The 21,776-nt window shown below is 36.4% G+C and overlaps 4 protein-coding genes and 1 pseudogene across 7 annotated transcripts; 3 read left to right on the top strand and 2 right to left on the bottom strand.

Annotated features, from left to right (window-relative positions):
* Positions 1-1,158: 1,158 nt before the first annotated feature.
* Positions 1,159-2,119, bottom strand: LOC110762136 (citrate-binding protein-like). Its single transcript, XM_021964740.2, has 2 exons — positions 1,847-2,119; positions 1,159-1,707 (listed from the first exon to the last, which is right to left on the bottom strand). Exons 1-2 carry the CDS (start codon positions 2,117-2,119, stop codon positions 1,324-1,326), a joined length of 657 nt encoding a protein of 218 aa, XP_021820432.2. The 3' UTR covers positions 1,159-1,323.
* An 878-nt stretch (positions 2,120-2,997) lies between these two features.
* Positions 2,998-4,525, top strand: LOC110762147 (citrate-binding protein-like; annotated as a pseudogene). The gene is made up of 2 exons (XR_015826074.1): positions 2,998-3,402; positions 3,989-4,525. The product of XR_015826074.1 is annotated as a citrate-binding protein-like (transcript).
* Positions 4,526-5,566: 1,041 nt separating this feature from the next.
* On the top strand, positions 5,567-6,510 carry LOC110762148 (citrate-binding protein-like). Its single transcript, XM_021964755.2, has 2 exons — positions 5,567-5,873; positions 5,975-6,510. The coding sequence occupies exons 1-2, from the start codon at positions 5,589-5,591 to the stop codon at positions 6,356-6,358; spliced, it is 669 nt and encodes a 222-aa protein (XP_021820447.1). The 5' UTR covers positions 5,567-5,588; the 3' UTR covers positions 6,359-6,510.
* Positions 6,511-7,125: 615 nt separating this feature from the next.
* UGT80B1 (UDP-Glycosyltransferase superfamily protein) lies at positions 7,126-18,580 on the bottom strand. 2 transcript variants are annotated; one of them, XM_021964726.2, is made up of 15 exons: positions 17,594-18,575; positions 17,396-17,503; positions 16,491-16,639; positions 15,797-16,039; positions 15,154-15,265; positions 14,541-14,711; positions 13,784-13,847; positions 12,425-12,482; positions 12,138-12,315; positions 11,807-11,937; positions 11,029-11,131; positions 10,176-10,252; positions 9,763-9,810; positions 8,818-8,967; positions 7,126-7,653 (listed from the first exon to the last, which is right to left on the bottom strand). In XM_021964726.2, the coding sequence occupies exons 1-15, from the start codon at positions 17,661-17,663 to the stop codon at positions 7,453-7,455; spliced, it is 1,863 nt and encodes a 620-aa protein (XP_021820418.1). In that variant the 5' UTR covers positions 17,664-18,575; the 3' UTR covers positions 7,126-7,452. The 2 variants fall into 2 exon arrangements, with proteins under 2 accessions (XP_021820418.1, XP_088101192.1); XM_088245066.1 differs by having other exon boundaries at positions 17,396-18,580.
* A 53-nt stretch (positions 18,581-18,633) lies between these two features.
* On the top strand, positions 18,634-20,774 carry LOC110762125 (uncharacterized). Of its 2 annotated transcripts, XM_021964729.2 has the most exons (3): positions 18,634-19,112; positions 19,377-19,465; positions 19,599-20,774. In XM_021964729.2, the coding sequence occupies exons 2-3, from the start codon at positions 19,412-19,414 to the stop codon at positions 20,682-20,684; spliced, it is 1,140 nt and encodes a 379-aa protein (XP_021820421.1). In that variant the 5' UTR covers positions 18,634-19,112; positions 19,377-19,411; the 3' UTR covers positions 20,685-20,774. The 2 variants fall into 2 exon arrangements, with proteins under 2 accessions (XP_021820421.1, XP_021820422.1); XM_021964730.2 differs by lacking the exon at positions 19,377-19,465.
* Positions 20,775-21,776: the final 1,002 nt, after the last annotated feature.

The following is a 21,776-nucleotide window of genomic DNA, read 5'->3' as shown; positions in this document are numbered from 1 at the left end:
AATTATAAAAATAAAATAAATCAAAATTCTTTTTTTTCACATAAATTAAAAAAAAAAATTAATTACTAATATTTGCGCGACGAAAAAATGACCCGTCGCGCAAATCACGTTTTAAAAAATAAAAAAACCATAAAAATATATCGTAAACGAATATAATCCTCGGTTTGCGCGACGGACGTATTTGTCCCCTAAAGAAAATGCGACAAATAAATCATTGTCGCGCAAGGGTTTGAGTCACGATCCTTATTCATCGCACAAGGTATTTGCAACGACGAAATATTTGTCGCGCAAATATTGTTTGCGCGACGAATATATGTCGTCGCATTATGTTCATGCAACGTCTGTTAATTCGTCGCGCAAAAAATATTTGCGACGGATTGAAGTGTCGTCGCGCGTAGTTGCTGCAACGCCTGTACTCTCGTCGTGCAAAATATTGAGCGACAGATTGTTTGTCGTCCCTGAACTATTGGCGCAACGAAGGGTATTGCGCGACGATATTTTATAGTTTTGTCGCGCAAAGTCTAGCGTGACGGTATTTGCGCGACTGATTTTGCGCGACGATATATCTGTCGCGCTATTGTTTCCGCGACAGATTTGTTCTTTGCGCGACTATTTTTGATTCGTCGCGCAAACGCTAAAATGTAGTAGTGACAAGAATTACTGTAAGCCTGGCTTCGTCAAAATGTGCACTTTAAAATTTTAGATTTGCTATTGCCCGTTTGGGTAACTATTTCGTTTTTATTTTTAATTTTTAATTTTCAGTTCTTTTGAAAATAAATATTGAGAAATATTAAGTGTGTCCGTAACACTAGCGTGCGATTTTATCAATCCACTTATATTATAAATTGTATAGTATGCTTAACACTTATGTTTTATTCGTAACACTAGCGTGATAAAACCGCACGCTAGGTGAATTGGATTTAATCGTTAGTGATAGTACCAAGTATAGTGTGAGTGTCTGATGGTCCTCCAATCCAATAAAGTAGGGATTTTCAGAGTTTAGTGCCTCAAACTACACATCGAATCAATACAGTACCTGAGTTTCTAGTGGTTTCAATTTATACCTTAAACTAGACTACAGATAACCGAACCAAACCAAACAAATCTAGTGATCAATCGGTTTGGTTAAGCCTAGATTAACCATAAGAAACGGACCAACTTCTTGCTCATTGATAATACAAAAAGAACATACATACACAAGTTAAAATGTACTAAGGTTAGGTTTCATGATCACAAGCTTTATTGGTTTACTTATTTTTCTGTCATATATATGTAACTTGAAATGAGACGGTGAAAGTCGAAATTACAATGATAACAAAACTATCATTTTTTGAAAAGTTTGATTCCCTTCCATCTTGATTCCATGTAGTTACTTGAACCAGATAAGGCACCATAAACTCCATATTTGAAGTAAAAAGTAGCTCGACCGTGATCGTTAACGACTAACTTCTGGTCACTGTCGATAAACATTGTCACTTTCCCTGCACCAACATTGTGAATCACATTCAGTCTAACCCATCTACTGTAGATATTAGCAGCCACCACAATGTTCCCATAGTACTTCAAATCCCCATTAATGACCCTTAGTTGCAGAGTTGTAGCTTCATTGGCTGCACCAAAGACCTGCATTATTATAGCCCCCGAGGTGCCTTGTGGCACAAAAAAGTTGCCTTCAAATTGCCAAACTCCAGAAGTGTAGTCATGTCCCTATAGATCAAAATCCATGAATGAAAAGAAAAACAAATATCAACTTGCTAGGAATTGTGTAACAAATAAACTATATTACTTTACTTTGAGATAAAAACCCTAACGCTAGAGAAATTACACCAACAACATAAAATCTTACAGTGATTCTTATTTCTGTGCGTGGTCTGGTTGGACTGCCTTCTTTAAAGGGCTTGTCATTGGTGTAGATCCAGAACTTTTCAACTCCGTCCACCTTACTGTAACGATCCTCAGGAGCTTTGTCATAGGGTTTCTGTAACATGCGGTTTTCGTCCGTGAATTCCACACTGGTGAAGCCATCAGTGGGATCAGCAGTGCATAAATGCTGCTGGGTTGCCAAAGAGCTCAAGAGCAGCAAAAACACCACCTTCTTTAAGCAAGAAGCCATTTTCATTCTGTAGGATATATATGCATATATGTGCAAGAAGCTAAATATATTTATATTGTAGATCTGAGATGCGGTCAACAGCAGCATGGTCCATTAATGGTAGGCAACTGCCTAACTTCGATTGCCGTTAGACCACGTTGCTACAATTATTAGAAGAAAACTGTCGATATTGAATTGAAACTGCGGGTCCAATTATAATGCTTGGTAAAGGATGAGAGTCAAAATCATCGTTTCTAATTCAATCTATACCCAAAAGATCCACTAGTGTAGTGGTTTTGGAGCAATTGCTCCCCAGAAAAGGTGCTGGGTTCGAAACCAAGCATCCGTGTAGTGTGTGTGTTTAGTTTGCTATCACTCCTCTCAATAAGAAATATCTTTATTTAAATAAATAAAAAATCAATCTATAATTTCTTTTATTTATGTCTAGTTTTCTCATCAAGGGAAAGAGAGAAACAAAACATACAACATCATCTAGCAGTGAATCGAGAAATACCGTCAGACTAAGAACTAATTAATGTTTCCCTTCAATAAGTTTTTAGCACATTCCCCCTCTAATAATTCACTACATGCTTCTTTTTCCTTTTGTTTCCACTTTATTTCCCATTTAAAAATTCATCCCTTGTGTGTAAAATCAAACAATCAACTCTTGGCCCGTTTGGGTTTTTTTCTACTTCAATGAACTTTATAATCCGCTTTTTGAAATAATAAAAAGGTCAGAAGACTCTCTGCCTTTATATATAGAGGTGAAACTTTTTTGAATTTAAAAATATTAGTTAATGAAAATGTTTTTTAAAAAAATTCATAGGATAATATTATAAATAACAAAATTCATATTAAAAAAAATTTAAAATATAAAATAAAATGAGAACATGAGTGTTATTTTCATGGTATAAGAAGACCAATTTCTCTTTATTAATACGAAAATGCCCTCCGTAAGACGTCGTCGTTGTGGAGTGGAGACGCATATCTTTGCCTTGGTATAAATATATCTGAGTTGCATTGCACGCATATATCCTACAAAATGACCACTTTTTATAATTGCAAGAAGGTTGTGTTTTTGCTGCTGTTGAGCTTTTTGGAAACCCTGTGCACTGCTGATCCTACTGATGGCTCCACGCGTACGTGTGTCATTGGCTGCACAAAACCTCAAGTTACAGATACCATATGACAAGTCTCCGGCGGATCGATACAGCAAAGTCGATGGAGTTGAGAGGTTTTGGGTCTACACAAATGACAAGCCCTTTAAACAAGGCAGTCCAACCAGGCCACGCACAGAGATAAGAATTTCTGTATGTATTGATCTCTTTCACCTCCTCTCTACATCTAGGCTGATTTTATTGAAATTAGAATAATATTTTTCAGATTATGCCCCAAATTAACATTTCATTAAGTGAATTTTGAACCAAAGTTGTGTTTGGGGCCCACGGCTTTCATGTCCTTCATGTTGTTGCGAGGAAAATATGTGAAGCTATTCCAGTCACGTGACACTGCTGAATGACAGCAAAAGTTGCGTGTTAAAAGACATGTAATGTGTCTAACAAGGAAAAGCTTATCATCACACACTTTAACGTAAGACATCTTTTACCTGATGCATTTTTCAGTTGCACACTAGCAAGAGCTCCTAAAATAGGAGTTTAGTACTATTTGTAGAAAGTCTGTCCTATTTGGTGGAAATAGTCCACCTCATCCTAAAAATCAGTACTTACCTTAAGAGCTCCTAAAATGAAGAAAAATAATATGTATAACCCATCCTTATAAAAATTCCTAACTCCGCTAGTGTGCTCAGGCATCGAATTTTATCTCAAAACAAGTGTGTGTTGTATTGTCGATCGATCTTTTTCACGCACCGATTTTATTTTTATTTTTTGTTACTAGGGATATGACTACACATCTGGAGTTTGGCAATTTGAGGGCAATTTCTATGTGCCACGAGGCAGCTCGGGCGTCGTAATAATGCAAATCCATGATGCAGCGACTGAAGCTACAACACTGCAACTGAGGGTCTATAATGGGGATCTCAAGTACTATGGAAACAATGTGGTGGCTTAAAATATCTACGACAAATGGCTTAGACTTAATGCCATTCATAATGTTGGTGCTGGAAAGGTCACCATTTTTGTCGATGGCAAGCAAAAGCTTGTCGTAAATGGTCACGGCCGAGTTAACTTTTACTTCAAATATGGGGTTTATGGTGCCTTGTCTGCTTCAAGTAACTACATGGAATCTAGGTGGAAGGAGGTCAAACTTTTCAAGAAGTGATCCATAGTGGTGGAGTCGATGTAAGAATATAAAATAATAATAATAATAATAATAATAATAATAATAAAAACAGGTTAATTAATAAAGCTTGTTTTTCAGGCCCAAGAGCTATGCTCCTTCAATCTTTAACTCTACGAAGCCCAAGAGGCAATTTTGATCCTTGGCTGCCTGAAGAAGAGTTTGGGATTTAATTCTCATGTCACCAAAGAAACAATATAATGACAAATCAAAGTTGGCTGATACTGGAAAAACAATGTTATTATAACAACTATGATTATAAATAAATAAAAAGTCATTCACCCAAGACAAAATGTTATAATGGTCCAGCTCCTTCAAAATTGGACAAATCAATCCAAACAGTTACATGAAATACCTCTTAATGTCACTAACGGACAGTGACCTGAGAGTTGTTCAATGTCACTCTCAGTAAGTGACTTAAAAGTTTATTTCATGTCACTGTTGGACAGTTACAAAACCCATTTGTCCAATTTTTGATGGGTTGACCATTTTGTCTTTGTGCCCTCTTATTTGTCCTTTTATGGTAAAGCCCTATAAAATAAGAATGTTTTGTTTTATTGGCTGGAAAAATATGTTTGGTGAATTGAATGAAGAAAAGGAAAATGAAACAAGGACTTATGGCAGACTGCTGTGTTGGCATGACCAACTACTCTTTTGAGTATTTGAGGAGGGAGGAAGGGGGGAATGCTATTTCTGGATTGAAGGATCCGACAAGGCAATATTCATACGATAAGTTGACTATAACCACAAACAGCATTATTTAAACTTTAACTTAATTCTTTTGGATGAGTGGAAGCAAACCCACGTCAAGATTAACAATATCTAATTCACTTCCCTGTTTAATAATGTTAATAATGATATAATATTTGATGGGGGCAAGTTTAACACAAAAAAGGGGGATGTTTTCAAGTGGTTAAGAGTATTTACCCCAACACTCGAGGTCTTATGTTCGATTTCCCCTTTCCCCAATATCGCTTGTATCTGGGGAAAAAACGCCTCATGTAATTACCACTCAGTCTGATTGACCACAAAAAGAAAGACATGCATAGAATTTCTACTGGTGGAGTTTGTCATAACCAATAGCACCAAAAGAACAGAAACACAAGCATGAAAGCAATTATCAAGTTGTTCCTATTAATAGGCATACCATATTCTAGGTTGGTATCCATCTTCCACAGCCTCAATTTCCATTACTTCCATGTTGCCTCTAAATTGCATTAAAATGAATTCCTTCTACTGCAAGCTCCTGTGCTTGATCCTATTGACCTTGAAGTATCGCTATATTTGTGCCGCTGATCCTACTGATGGATTCACCCTTGTGCCACTAACAGAAGAGAACTTCAAGTTACAGAAACCCTACAACGAACCCCTCGATGATCGTTACAGTGACAAGGATGGAGTTCGAAGTTTCTGGATCTACAACCATGACAAGCCATTCAAACCCGATAGCACGACTAGGCCCCGTTCGGAAGTGCGCATATCGGTACTCTCTCTCTCTTTCTCTCTCTCTATATATATATACTTCCCTGCCCCCTCAAACTCCTTCCTATGGCAATAACAAGTTTCACTCGGGTTTTCTTGCAGGGTCATGACTATTCTTCTGGGATTTGGCAATTTGAAGGCTATGCATTTGTGCCTAGTGGTACTTCTGGGGTTACAATAGTACAGATCCATGGTGCAGCTGAGGGAGCTACATCTCTACAACTAAGGATGTATGATGGAGATATCAAATACTACAAATACAACGTAGTAGCTACCAATCTCTATGATAAGTGGTTCAGAGTAAACATAATCCACAATGTTGACAAAGGGAAGATAATAGTTTTCATCGATGGTGTCAAAAAGTTTGTGGTGAAAGATCAGGGACCAGGGGACCTGTATTTCAAATGTGGAGTATATGCTGCACCAGAAAACTCGAGCAACTACATGGAATCACGGTGGAAAGAGATCAAACTTTACAAAAAATGATGGGATTTGTAGAATATTTCTATTTACTATAGCTAAAGTATGCTGTTACAGTGTCTATCTATCAGTCTATTTATTGACGTAAAAAGCTATGGTTTGACTAGAACTGTTATAACTCTTTCTACCTCTTCTATTTCGCTTAAAGTAGATTTTATGAGTGCAAATCATACAGGATTTAGTAGCACCTTTATAATTATAAACTAAAATTGCCTGTGATCTCAGCCTCCAGCTACCAAGTAAACAACTTGTACAATCAATAAATTTCTTAATCAACCTGCGCTAAAAAGATGAACAAACTGCAAAAGTGTTCTGGAAATCTAAATTTCTTAATGAACTATGTGAAGGTGCGATAGAATTGTTGACTCATATAGGCAGTTTCTAGAATGTCACATGATTACAGTTCTCCAAGTGATTCAAACAAACTCAATATGTAATGAACTATCTGACATGGTATATGCCTTTGGGGAAAGTATGGAAAGCTCAATTAGTAGAATCAGGAAATTTTCAAGAAATGTACGTGACAAGTACAAACACAGTTCTGGGTGATAATTAGACAAACTAAATGTTACCCGGGAATATGTAAAGATCAGTGTCCGCGAATAACAAAACAAGCCATGACGGCCAAACTCAATTGGCCCTGTCCACTGTCCTATGATTGTGTGCTTGCAAAACAAGGTTGGAGAAGATTGGGGTACAGCATCAAAATAACAAAGCAAATATTCAAGCAGGTTCTTTTGCAAGACCCGGTATTAATATTTCATAGGTCAATCAACACTAACACAGCACGAACTTCATTAAATAATAAAAGACTGGGAACCAAAAAATTGATTTAAATAATTGCGCTTGATTAAGCACAGTTATATTCTCATTTTGTCAGTTTAACTAACTGAAAATGAATTTTGGAACAATCTAATTCTGTCGCACAAGCTGTGAGAAACCTACATTAGCTTGTAAACAATATTATCAATCAAACCCACACAGGGAAGCCATGAATGAAATGAATGAAACACCAAATTAAAATGATATGACTATAAAAAGAATTATAAAAAAAGAAGAAGAAACATATCTGTACAACAGTACAAGACACAGCAAGAATCCTACAAACCACATGGCAGGCAGCACCACTTCTCAAGTTGAAGAAAGAACCACACCAAAGGGTTTGGAAGTTCACCTTCCTCTGAAGATGAAGCTGGCATTGGTAACTCAGGAGGTAACTGCCGATGAAACGCATTAACTGCGGCAGCAACACCATCTTCATTCTCTATCAACTTCGCTATTTCTAGTACCCGAGATTTAACCTAGGATGATTAAAGTCCTGGTTAGAACAAATGCATGGTGTTGCTATGTGCATTTGTTGCTATGTTGCTGCAATATTTTCATAGTAACCACATGACCTCTTATCAACTAATGCTACTACTGCTCAAAGTATAGCCACATAATTTCACATATTCTTTGACTTCAAGACACTACATTTAAATTGCAAGATGCAAGAACAACTGTAAAATAACAATAGAATGCTTTCTTCCATTTTCGTATTCTGGGAGTTTACAGCCTTAGGATCTTCTTCCTTAATTTACAATACAATGAAACATACGTGCACATCTCTAGAATCTCTAAATGTCATTTCAATTTGGTAATATTCTCCAGTTGTTTATGTAAGCAACTGTTCAAGCAGGTAGACAATGCATCATGTGTGATGTGGACAGAAAATACTCAAGTTTAAAGAAATCTTTTGTTATGCTCACATAACGTAGTTCTTATTCGTAAATGTGAAACTTAAACAAGTGACTCATTTTGGGATTGTGGAAACAAAAGAAAGAAAATAAGATTATGATCAGACTCTGTTTTTGTATTTTTAAAAGCAATCATCTTCACCCAAATAATATACATAAGTACAAGGGAGCTATGTATTTTTAGTTAAGAAACTATAATTCAAGTTGAAATGAGCAAAACATTGCGAAAACATCTTTGATATGCATTCTTTGTCCCATTGCTTAAGCTCTAGTGGTTTATTTGTTGTCTAATATAGTGTCAGGTGAGGCTGCACCTACATAATAAGCCTCCTCACGTGCAGGATGGGGCAATACATGAAGATTCGTGTTAGCTCGATGTACATTGTTAACTCATTCTTTAACAGTTTAATCTGTTCAGGGTCCAGTGGTTGTGACACCTAAAAAACACACACTCAATCTCTCATGCATGTGTAATTTCTTCATGAATAAAATCTATAGCTAGGTTGTATTTGATTCAAAAAGAATTAAGAAATCTTAGGGATGAAAAGCAATCTTAAGTGGTCACAACTTTTGAAAAAATGACTAGAATAATGAATGCCATAAGAGTAAAAATAGTAAAAATATTTCCATATTGTACTGCACCTGTCAATTTCTTCATTCAGATGATAAATCATTTTCAAGCTAACATGTTTTCTAGATAAAATAGGCAGGAACAGAAATTAGAAATACCTCTGGCTCCAGCATGAATCTGATAGCATTTGAAAGGCTCTCGACACTCAGCTGAGAAATAGGTATTGGTGCAGGCCCCAAGCCTTTCTCATGTATCCTCTCACCCCAGAAGAACTGATCTCCAAAGAATGGCACTATGGTTGTTGGACACTGTACATGGTAAAATAGCGCTGTTAGATAATCTCCAACAAGTTTCAACTCCCTTCAAATAATAAATAAATAAATAAATCTAACAGGTTAAAATAGCTTTAATTGTCATAGATCGTTGAGACTATTATCCAACCCAATACCACATGGCAATGGATGGAGACACCTAAGATCTTCTAAACTACTGTGCAAGGCTTCCATTTACCCTTGTTGGATGATAGTCTTAACAAGCCCCTCACGTGTGTGTCGCATTCAAGCCAAAAATGTGGACAACTTAGGCCCAACATGTGTGGGAGCACGTGTGGCCATTAGGCCCAACACATGGATGACTTGCACTAATACCATGAAGATTTTGTGAATTTTCTTAATATATTCTTCTTAAGTGGAGGATCCGTTAAATCTTACAAAGACTAAACTAGTAAATATACAATAATTAAGCATAGATTAAAGGGATTTACAATAATAAGTTGACTTGAGAGAGCTATGCACAGTAACTCATAAAAACAAATAACGGAATTTAAGAAAGTTGTGTAACATATTGTGTGACTAAAAGTTATCTTGTATCACATAATGTGTTGACTCATTCAAAGTACTCTTCAAAACATTGATCACAAAATACTTTCTTTTCTTTTTCGGCTTGGCAAGATTTGAATCAAGAAACGACCCCACCCTTACCACCTCAGCCACAGGCCAGGTGGGTTGATGCCAAAAAGTCTCAGAAACATGAAAAGATAATGCATCCATTATCCCAGAAATCATGGATATTAGAAAAACCACACTGACTGAAAAGAATCATACCCCAGCTCTCAATCCTGTAGCTGTGGTCCCAGCACCACCGTGATGAACCTGCATATTTGTGGTAGTATAGCTTCAAGTTAGCTGACCATCCCCAAACTCTAAACAATAGATATTTAACAAAAACATGCAGTAATAATCAATCTCTACAATTTTTTTCTCAATTGATTTACCCACAGTATGTTACTGTATGCCACTTAGAAATTTTCCAGTTTCTCTAAAGGTTACAGGAGTAATAATTAGTTAAAAAAGAACAAAAAGTGAAACCTATTACTCATCTCTAGACTAAAAACTAACAATTTCTTAAAGAAAAAAAATAATAAAAGCAACTTTTTTTTTTTGGTCAAAAAATTTAAAAAATTCACCTACATCTAAAAGGTCCCTCAAACTTAAAAATAAAATAAAATGCAACTCACTACTGCTGAACATTGAGGAAACAGCCAATCGTGAGGACAGTCCTCCAATAGGAAAACATTATCAGATGCTTCTGTAACTGCAACATGGAAATCAAATTAGACGAAAGCATATCAGATGCTTTATCATTAATGCAAAACAAGCGACTACAACTGATTGTCCTTTTCCTTTCTTTTTTGGGGTAAAAATACCGTTAATTCAAACATGTAATTTGATAGGAAATATGAAAAGTAACATGAATAATCAATTGAAATTCGAAACACAAAAAGGAAATACAAACAAATGGGAGAGAGAGAGAGAGAGAGAGAGAGTATGTATGTATGTATGTCCGAGGGCAACCATATGTAAACAATAGGCATTATATAAACCAATAAACTATGGGAACAATCTTTGACGTACCCATTACAACAAACATGTAATTGGACAGAAAATACAAAAACTAACATGAATAGTCAAATTGGCATTCAAAACCAACAAAGGAAATTAAAAAATGAGAGAGAGAGAGAGAGCACATGTCTAAGAGAAAGCATATGTGAACAGTACAGTTTACAGACCTGCTAACTTTAATGCTATTGTGACCCTAATCAAATTCCAAATCTTACAAAAGTATCGTCCCAAAAGATGTAACCTTTATTAACCCTAATGTTTCTTACCAAAAGATGCAACATAAATTAATTAAAAAAGAGAGGAAATGATTCCAACTATAACGGCGATATAGTCCAGTTCTATATCAACATGGACACTAATTGGAAAACCAAAGCTGGTAATATGTAAAGAACTATAAAATACAGTGGAATTTCCAAGGAATATCAGATTAAAGCATGAAATTTTATTGGAAAAAGAGTAGACACTTACAATTCCCCAGGTCCCCCCAACCTCTGTCAATTATTCCTCTCTGTCCTGTATCTTTCAACGCCTCCAATATAATCTCCGTAGTTTTCTTGGGATCCTCAAGTGGCTTAACAAGCAACAGGTGAAGTTTCAGATTTTAGTATTTTCAAAAGTCATGATGAAAACGTGATTTTATCAGCCACGAATGTGAATCATGAAAGAATTAAAAGGTTTACAGAAAGAAAGATGGATATCAAAGTACTAAAACGGCACAAAAAAAGCCATCAGCCTACACATATCCCGCCTCCCTCTTCAGAAGAAAAATAGACTTTATTATGGCCATAAATTATCATCCAGATTCCAGGTAAGGGCAGAAATATCCATAGGTAGAAAATTCAAGTCTACACTATATGCAAAGGTAGGAACATTATCATTTTTGGAAATTAATTAGTATGGTTGTGTCAAGCTACACAAAGAGCCCTTGGAACTTCGTTAACAGAAGATGCATACAATATTAGACGAGATAACCGTCCATTTTCTAGGAACAAGGCTAATTCCCACCAGTCCTTCCAAATTTAATATAAGATTTGATTATAACAATGCATGTATCCTTTCTCTCTGTTGGAGCAAAGCATCATGTACAAGAGCTTATATCTTTTTAGAGTATAAGAGCCTCTCTTCTAATTGTGATACTTTTGAAGGTAAAAATTGACAAGAAACTAACAGAAGAAAATTTATGAATAAAACATAAAAAAGGAATACACACTACAACTTGAATCACTTCATACATGAGATCACATACCATGCTTCCGAAGCCAATATATATAGGTTTCGACCCTTTTTGAATCCATTGAACAAACTCATCTTGAGGTTGATGCTTTGACCCAAGGTTTAGGAAACAATAACCAACAACATCCACAAGAGGTCCCCAATCTGCAAGTTTTATACATTGTCAAACCTTCCAACAAACATAGCATAAACATTGCATACATTGACACTGGCAGTGACTAAGACAGTGGAAGGTGTCAAATGACAGCTGTTATATTCACATTGAGACGAACTCCATTAAACTTTCAAATATAGCATAAACATAGCATACATTCACACTGGCAGTGACTAACACAATGACTTACCACTTGGCTTTGGCACAACATGAGGACTCCACATATAGCCCGTTGGCAAATGAGATATTGATCCATGGTATGTGCTGAAGTATGCAATAGGAGCAAGCTTCAACTTCTTTTTTCTGAAGTCATTAATATATCCCCTAATGCCCCACCATATCAGCAAATCCACAACAATATATGAAAGCTGGATGTGGCAAAGACAAATGGGAATAAATTTGTCATGAAGTTAGTTCAGTAATTCAAAAATATGACAATAAAATAAATAGAAATAGAACACTAAACAAAGAGCATACCCAATAACCAGCACTTTGAGGTACACGTGCCAGGGGATGAGGAAATTCATAAGTAGGCCTGCCTATAGAAAAGATAGGTAAGATGGCATAACATAGAAAATAGTTCCAATCGAAATAAGCCAGTATTCACATGTTACTGGAAAAATAATAACAAATAAGAGCATAAAATATTTAAACTTCATTAATTAGAATCTCTTGAGTAATTTCATACATGTCAACTTAAAATATCAATGTAGTCCATGTGACTGAGAAAGTCTTTTCCAACCTTTTGTGCTTTTGGGTGGTATATATTAAGTAATTATATTTGCATATACTTGACTTGACACTTTCTAAGATCTAAACTAAGGAAGAAACTTATGGAGGTAATCCTGGCTCTTAGATATCTATCACTGGTGAAGATCAAAAGGCTCAAAATGGGAGCATTCTGATCCCATCCATGAAAGTGTTTTAATCCTGGACCTAACAATCTACGATCACATCCTGAGTTGCCTCTTTTCTTAGCCTCTTACTAGAATGGTACTGAATATATATATAGGGAAACATTCTCTAATTAAACAGTCTACCATATTTTCCTACTGTCAATTTGAACAACTTCTCAAGTGGATTCTTGTTTGAATGAGTGGTCTAGAAGATTGACAGTCAAACACAACATGTCAGATTGTCTTCCAAGAGAACATTACTTGAGACACATACACATGGATATTATTAATCTACTCATGTATACAAGACACGTGTAAACAAGTGAAACTGGGCCATCTTATTGTTGACTTAGTACGAATTATTCTAAGCATCACTCTAGTTCAGAAATATAGATTCTTCAGGAGAAGTAAAAGTTGACATGATACATGCTTGCAATATACATATGTCAGCCCTTAAAGTGAGGATGTTTGCATTTTAAGATACATGTGAACATCCTCTCTCGGGTCACCCTGAAATGCAATTCAATGATTAGAAAGGTCCATTGCTTGGGTCGCTCTTTAAGCATCATCCATGTAAAAACTCACCAAACCGGTAACTGTTTGGTCATCTAAATTTTTCAAACAATCTGTCAGCTAAAACCAAAATTACTTTGATTGCAATCAAATGGCTAAACAATTTTCTGTTTGGCTGATCTTTTGCACGGATGATTCCTAGAAGAGAACCTAAGAAATGGGCGGTTCCAATCATTGGAAAGCAGACTGGGGATATATATATATATATATATATATATATATATATATATATATATATATTAATGCAAACACTCACCTGAAAATTATCCAAGATTTATGTTTCACAATTTGTCAAAGAACATTCAATTTATAAACGGTGTTTTTTCTGTATCAAAAGAATGCAAGAAAAGAACTGGTCAAAACTCACGTCCATGGCATTGTGAAGAAAATATGAAGGGGTACTCCAAGAGCTTCAGCAACATGAGCGTGTCCTGCAAGAAAAGAAGTGGTTAGGAATATGTTCATATATTCTTATATAACAGGAGGATAAGGTTAAGACTAAGTTCCTCTCTCCTCACATTTTTCTCTTTACTTGGCAGATCTACAAAGAGACAACATATTCCACCAAAACTATTTGACTTTAAGGAATTAGCAACCATGGAGACATATCTATTTACTCTTAAAATCTGCACTAGAAATAAGGTCGTATTCTCCAATAAATAATTATACTTCCAAGTTGTAACTAGGCCAGGCCCAATATGTTTACAACCATCTGTTACTAAGTCTATATTTCAGTGCATGGCTTCCAATCCAACCACTGTGCTATTCTCCTAGATCAATGGGGAAGCTATTCTGATTTCAAGCTCGATAGGACCCTGCACCCAATATATACACTACAAGGGAGGGTCTAGAGTTTCAATTAAACTTGATTAGAATGGCATGGTCCGGTAATAAAAGATGAGGTAAGATGCAAGAAATCTGAAACGAAATGTTAAGATTTACACAAGCAACACAACATTTAGAGAAAAACACAGGACCAAATCATAAGCTACGAACACAACTTTCTAATCTATTGTCCATGGAAGTTCATTCTAAAACCCTGGCGTAGACAGCAATACATACTGACTTAAAGAAAATATAACTCAATTGAAGTGACATTAAATATTCCACTTGTGAGAACTCACCATAAGCAGGAGGGTTTGCAATAATTGCCTGTGCCTTAAAAGGCACACCAGTTTCTATATCTGGTTCTGTGCAGGCTGGAAGAAGAGATTCAATAATTGCCTTCAGTTGCTTTCTTTGTATAGATATTTCTGCTGGCCCGGATGGAATGAGACCTTTGTTTCTGGCCATATCTAAAATTAAAGGGCACTGAATTTCAGTTATTCAATAAAGAACTTGTGGGGAGGATGTGATAACATTAAATATATTTAGACATGTTAAAGATTGTCCTTCAATTTAAAGTCCTAGCAATGGAAAATCTTCAATTTTGGCTAAAAAAATATAGAAGTTAGTAATTCTAAAGCAGTCAACAATCAAATATTTAACTCGAGTTTCACACAAACTCTTACAGATTGACTTTGATAAGAAATTATGGAGAGAGGGAGAGGGAGCATGAGCCAGAAAATTATTAATGCTTCTGTCACACCTCTAAAGAATCGCATGGTAGAACTGACCAAATATCAGGCAAAATAGACAGGGACACAGGAAGTGAATCTACCAACAATATCACCACAAAAATAAGATAATTTGCAATATATTATCAAAAAAGTATTTTTAACATTAGGGACCTCTTACATCCTGCCAAAACACGAGGATCACCACCCAAAGGATAAAAGTCTACACCAGCCGACTTTACAAAAGCACTGAAGTTAGCATGAGTTGCCAGCCTAACATGATGGCCAAACTCCTGCAAGAAAACATCAAACCATCTAAAATCATTAAACCATAGAGAAAATAAATGTAGACAGTAAGGTAGGTACCGTACATTATTTTATGGCAAGGACAACGTTACAATTATTAACCATCCACATCATTTTAGCCCAAAACTTTGAGACGCTACATATCACAACAGTGGTACAAAACTAAGCTTCAGAATGCAATCATTGGACCAACAAAACAACACCTAACCATAAAGATATCAACAATATCTGCACTTGCTTAAGAACCACTACATCAAGTAGAATCTGCATAACATCTGTATAATAAAAATTTGTATTACAAGTACAGACTGAATGCCAAGGTTACATGGATCATCATATAAGGTTACATGGATCTTAAATGTAATCTGGATTGATGAAATGTTGATTTTGAAGGAATTCTTTCACACTGAAGACATATCATGATATTTAAACTACAAATACCTACGAAAATACAAAGAAATCAGTGGCATCAAAAGCAAGCTATTCAAAACAAAGTCATCCAGTTATGTTAGACATGCCTGAAATCTCTTCGCCATAGCCAGAAAAGGCTGTACATCTCCTCTTGTTCCGACCACAAGTATGGCAATTTTCAACCTTGGAATTGACTTGGTAGTACTGGAAGTCATATTATCAAGATTGACAGGCACATCTTCAATACTCTGGAGCTCTAACAACTCAGAGGCAACAGGTGCACTTTTTTCTAAATCAACTTCTACTGTTCCATCATTTTGTATCTTGACCATCTCAACAATTAATTTTTTCTGCAAACGAAAAACAAAAATAATGATCAACCAAGAGGAGAATGAACCACAAAAACGTACCAAGAGTAAATAAAACCATCTACATTTAAATTTTTTGTTAATGCTGATCTGGAGGATGGAGGATAACTAGCAGACTCAGTGGTTGGAGCCACTAAATTATTTAGCAGTGATATAACTCAATTTATGTCATTATTCTTATTTAATCAGCAGGTCTGGAAACAGTATAAGATACTGTAAGACAGGGACTATGTCGGACACTCATGCTTTGCAAATGAAATTAGGGAACAACATTCAGCATTAAGTTGCAGTTGCATGAATGAAACTAGCCCAAACAAGCATGTTTGTAATGAATAATGCACATCTCTTGTACCTTCTGCAGCTAGACAAAGAAAAAGTTATAAGCAAACATGAGTATGGCAATGAACTAGCTCATGCAGATGATGGTATCTACCTTTTCACGCTCTGACAGTCTATCCAGCTTGAAGTCATGCCTGGGAATTCCCTTCTTCTCAGTCATGGATCTAGAGAATTTAATCTCATGATCCTCAATTAGTAAACCTTTGGGAGTGCCAATAGGTGCAGTGATGTAATGGTCCAAGCCTTCATTAACATATGCTTAGGTATCAGTGAGCATATATCCAATAAACACTAAAACAACAGAACAACATATGGTAAAGGTGTTCTAATATGCTGTTAAAGTCCAGCAACATTGGGGGTCAGTATGATCATATCATCCTACTAATTGGACTAACGGTTCAGATCATATCATCCTACTAATTGGGTTATCGGTTCAGATCATAATCAGACTATCCAACTAATGGGATCATAATAAGATTCATGTCATCCTACGATCCAATTACAAGCTTAGTAATAGGTTTGGCCACAACAATAATGGTGGATATAATCATATAAAACCCTCAATTTTATGGTCTGAGTTGTTTCCACGATTTAGACCACATAAAGTTTTACTTTTTGTTTCTTTTTCGGTTTTGCTCTACCACTTCAATCTGGGCATCTATATTTCATCTAGAAGGAACTTCACAAAGTAATTTCTGATTACTAAACTATAGATAAACATACAGTAATAACTACAAAGGTATAGCTGCTTTTGTTGGTTTTCGTTTTCCCATTGTATAGACAAATAAATTAACAAACTCTGGTTATGAAGAGATAATATCAATTTTCTCGGCCAAATAAAAATAATTCCATATTGTCTAGAAATGATTAGAAGCATATAGTTCACACTAAAGAGAAAGAAGCTGATCAACTCTCTTCCCGGAAAAAGCTTCATTTTAAGTCCTTCAATGCATAACAAACTAGAAAAGCAATAATAACTCAGACTACGCGGGCACTAACCTCTCTGAGGTGAAGAACCAACATTGATCTCTTTTGACTGAAAAATCTCTAAAACCGAAGTGTGCCGAGAAGAATTTATCTTCTGATTCCTCTCCTCCCGAAAAGAACCTGCATCCAAATTGTTCATTTGAAGACTTATTTTATTATCCATTTCTAGTGACTTATAATAAATTCCACAAGCGTACTGAAAATCCCTACTCTGTTCTTGGCTGCTAACACTTTCCTCTTCCAAATCTTTCAAGGGATGGTCAACCCCATTACTCCCCATTTCGTCTAGTGCAAGGCTTGAGCAATCGAAATCCACGAAACCACAACTCCAACAACCTTAGTTTCAGTTCCTAATATCCAAATTCTTGAATTCACTAAAAAGTGAATCTGAAAGCATGAGGCAATATCAACATCAACCAAAACCACCACCTAATCGCAACTGCAATAACTTACAATTCAGTTCCCAGTACCAAAATGAATCTACTGAAATTGCTGTTGAGGATGTTAATAAAGACAAACAACAACAAAAGACACACCAAAACAACAACCCTCAAACCCTTTAATATCACTTCCCAATATCCAGAACCTCAAGTTCAACACAGAGAGAAGAGCTGAGAAACCAAGAAAGCCCAACCAACAACCAAGACCCACCAGTCCCTCAATTTCAAAAAACTTAAACAGCTCCACACAGAGTCTAAATTATTGAAACTTAGCTGTTGCATACGCGGATCATTGACAGCTCTACTTGCTAACTGTAAATTGACCCACCACTACCAGTCAGTCAAAGCACAGAACGTTTGGTGGCCAAAAGTTTGAAAGTTTAAACCGCCTTTAAATACCAAAAGCAATACCAAATTGAAGAAAAGTGAACTTTCAGCAAAGAATCCAAAAAACAAAAACCAATTTTATGGGTGCTGCTGAATTTTGATGCCCAAGAAAATATGGCGCTTCAACTCAACTCAAGTGCTCAACAAAAGTCGAAGAATTGCTACAGACAAAGGGAACAAACTTGAAGAAAATTTCCGGGTCTTTGAGTTGAGAGGTGGTTCTGTTGCAGAAGCAAAAGACAGGGGAGGGGGGGCTAAGGAAGCTTCTCACTGTCTGGATTTCAATGAACATGGACATACATGAGACAGAGTTGTACGGGCGACTGAGTCCTGACTCGTGCAAACTTTAGTGCTTCTAATTCATGTCATATCAAATATGTGCTAACTCATCATAACAGCACTTTAATTATATATAAAATTTCAACTTTGCCCTCGTATGAATTCTTATCGCCTCAAAGGTTTGGGGAATACGTTTGTTTTTTCTGATTTATTTTAATTTTTAATTATTTTTAATTATTAGTATAGTTAATTATATTTTTATACATGTGGGGGTGAATTCACTTGCCACGTCAAGAACACCCCTGCCACGAGTACTTGGGAAAGTGGGAAACATGAGACTGAAATTCTGATACCCGCCCTTCTACGCATTATGGCTCTTCTTCTTCTTTCTCTCACGCGAGCTCGCCGGAGGGGGTATTTCTCGGCGAGATACCAGCTTCGTCCGACCTCAGATTGCCGGTATTTTTGTTGCTAAATGTTCTCATCATTCCCCTCTACATCAATCAGTGATCATCCACTCCGATTTGCCAATTTTCGCTGCGGATTTTAGCTCCAAAATTTCTTAAAATTCCGGTCACTGTGAGTTTGACCGGCGATTTGGGTTACTTCCGCCCATCTTTCAGGTATGGTCCAACAACCAAAGTTTCTTAGTCGTTAAAGTTCTTCATTTTGGTATAAACTATGACTGGTTATTTGAAGTTTTTCGTCGTCCAAAAATTACTCCGGCAAACCACCAGCGGGGAGGCCCGTGGGGTACTGTTGAATTTATGTATTTGGCTCGGTGTGTAGTCCTCTATGTCCTGAGCATGAGGGTGTGCTCAGATTTGCGATAGTTTCATTGACTTTTGTTTATTGTGACTTTTGTCTTTTATCTATGGTGTGCTCAGGTTTGTTTGTGCTTAAGAAAAAAAAATCTCCATGGATGGTACGTTTGCGTGAGAGCTATAGGAAGCGGGTTTTGTTAGATCTAAGTGAGGTATTAAGTTTCAGTGGAAGGAGTCTCTTTGTTGTTGTTGTTGTTTAACTTGAAGTGGTCTTAATTTAATGCTTGTTTATCAGAGAGTGGGTATTCAAATGTTTAATTAACTGTTGGCCTTGTTTTCTGATAGGAAATGGGCCCAATAAAAGGAAGAGGAAGAGGAAGATGCATAGGCCGCCGAGGTAGAAGTAGAGCCGGAGCTTTACCACAGCCAGAGGTTGTTTCAGAGGTTCCAGAAGATTTTGAGCAGGAGCCGGAAGTTTCGCATGGGGCAACACCTGTGCCTCCTGTACAGTTGGATGTTCATACGATAAAGTTGTTTGCTGAGTTCTTACAGGCCAGAGGACATGGAGTTGCTCAACCTGCTTCTGGGGATCCTCCATCGCCTGAACATGTTGCTAATTCTCGATTGTGTGCATTGATCATTGAGCTCAAGGCACTAGGAGCTCAACATTTCTTTGGGGAGAGTGATTTCATGATGGCGGATTACTGGATTCGTAACCTGAAGAACTGCTTTAGTATAATTGAAATCACAAGTGTGGAAAAGAGGAAGGTAGCCGCTTTTCTCTTACAGGAGGAGGCTCGTGTGTGGTGGGATACTGTGGTCAAATCCAAGGATGAGACCGAGATGGATTGGGAAGAGTTTGAGGCTCTCTTTTATGATAAGTACTTTCCTGATGTTGTGAAAAATGAGCTACAATTTGAGTTCCTGGAACTTAAACAAGGGTCCCTAACTGTAAGGGAATATGAGTCCAGATTTTCAAAGTTGCTTCGTTTTGCACCGGCGTTGGATGAGGAGTTGACAGCTCGTCGGTTTGAGGAGGGATTGGCTTATCATATCGGCATGTATGTGGTTGCCAAGACACACAAGACCTTAGTTGAGGCGGTACACTGTGCCATGGCAGTCGAGAATACTATTGAGCCGTACAGACTGTACCAGGATGAACAAAGAGACTATAAGGGCAAAGGGAAGACATCATCTCAGAGTAGCTATGACTCTGGTAAACATGGTGGTATTAGAAAGAAACAGAGAACGACAACTCTGTATGAAGACATCACAGTTGCATCTTGTCAACAGGGTGGGCTAGGGGAGTGTTACCATTGTGGTGGAGTTGGACATATGGCTAGAGATTGTATTAATCGCAGTGCTCGTGTATGTTACACTTGCAGTCAGCCGGGGCATATTGCTAAAAATTGCACTCAGGGGCAGACTTGAGTGTTCACTGGGTGGCAGAGAAATGAGGAAGTGGAAGTTATGTTGACTATTGTTAATAGTTTTGTTGAAGTGTTGTTTGATACTGGAGAATCATGTTCATTCATTTCTTAGTTTAACATAAGAACACTGGACACGTCATCAACTTAACATAAGATTAAATGGTCAAATTCACGGAATATATAAATTGATCGAATATTAAAACATTATGGTCTAAATTGACAAAATCGAATATTAAAACATTATGGTCTAAATTGACAAAATTGAAATCCCTGGCTCATTTCGAAAGTCACCCTGAACATATGTCGTTAGCCTCATTTTTTAATGCTAATTTCAATTTTTTCAATTTTGCAGTTATTTGATGGAGAAATCAATCCCACTCGAAGTGGGAATTCTTTCAAAATCAAAACTATGGCTATATATACATGCTTCTGGGTAGGGGTGAAGTTGGATTGGAAAATCCAATTCCAGCTGATTCTGACTCGAAAATTTCCAATTTTGGCAAGTCCAAATTAATTTTGACATCCGAAAATTCCTGAAAAAAATTGTATAGGAATTGGAATGTAATTCAAGATTCTGAAAAATTATGAATTTTGAAATATATTGGGGTTTCCAGCTTTAAACTACACACAATTACAAATTTTAATTATAATTTAATGACAAAATAGACATAGACAAGTTATTCCATAAAGGATAAAAACATCTAAGTACTAGCAAATAGTAGTTTTTTGAGATTTCGGTATGAGTTTTCAATTTTGAGCCAATTTCAACCCTTCAAAAGGTTGGTCATGTTTAAATTTTTTTAACTAGTTTCTGAAATTTGTCAGGAAAATTCCGAAATATGCATGTTCTGAAATTTTTCCAAAAATTCAAAGTTCTCCAAATTGGACTGAATATTGAAATTCCGAATTTGTTTTGGAACACAATTGAAATAGAATTTTCATTCCGAAAATCAACCCTAGTTCTGGACTATCTTTAAGTAAAACGCACGCGTTTGTAGACAAATTTTTGTTTGCAGTTTTAAGCGAATTTCAGTTTATGCATTACATAATAGTTTTTGGTCATGAACAATATGTTTACATGGATTTGAAACCT

This window comes from Prunus avium, chromosome 8 (assembly GCF_965620075.1).
Source record: "Prunus avium chromosome 8, drPruAviu1.hap1.1, whole genome shotgun sequence".
Classification (NCBI taxonomy): domain Eukaryota; kingdom Viridiplantae; phylum Streptophyta; class Magnoliopsida; order Rosales; family Rosaceae; genus Prunus; species Prunus avium.
This window is presented reverse-complemented; position numbering and strand designations above follow the sequence as displayed.

Bases quoted from the DNA above. Each gene is read 5' to 3' on its own strand.
- LOC110762148 (XM_021964755.2), top strand. From the start codon at position 5,589: ATGTTGCCTCTAAATTGCATTAAAATGAATTCCTTCTACTGCAAGCTC. The intron at 5,874-5,974 runs GTACTCTCTCTC...GTTTTCTTGCAG, and splicing joins GTTCGGAAGTGCGCATATCG to GGTCATGACTATTCTTCTGG.
- LOC110762136 (XM_021964740.2), bottom strand. From the start codon at position 2,119: ATGAAAATGGCTTCTTGCTTAAAGAAGGTGGTGTTTTTGCTGCTCTTG. The intron at 1,708-1,846 runs GTAAGATTTTAT...TTTGATCTATAG, and splicing joins GCACAGAAATAAGAATCACT to GGACATGACTACACTTCTGG.
- UGT80B1 (XM_088245066.1), bottom strand. From the start codon at position 17,663: ATGGGGAGTAATGGGGTTGACCATCCCTTGAAAGATTTGGAAGAGGAA. The intron at 11,938-12,137 runs GTAAGTCATTGT...TAAAACTTGCAG, and splicing joins TGTTGTGCCAAAGCCAAGTG to ATTGGGGACCTCTTGTGGAT. The intron at 9,811-10,175 runs GTGAGTTGCATT...ACAAATATGCAG, and splicing joins TTCCTCAATGTTCAGCAGTA to GTTCATCACGGTGGTGCTGG.
- LOC110762125 (XM_021964729.2), top strand. From the start codon at position 19,412: ATGGTACGTTTGCGTGAGAGCTATAGGAAGCGGGTTTTGTTAGATCTA. The intron at 19,466-19,598 runs GTATTAAGTTTC...GTTTTCTGATAG, and splicing joins TTTTGTTAGATCTAAGTGAG to GAAATGGGCCCAATAAAAGG.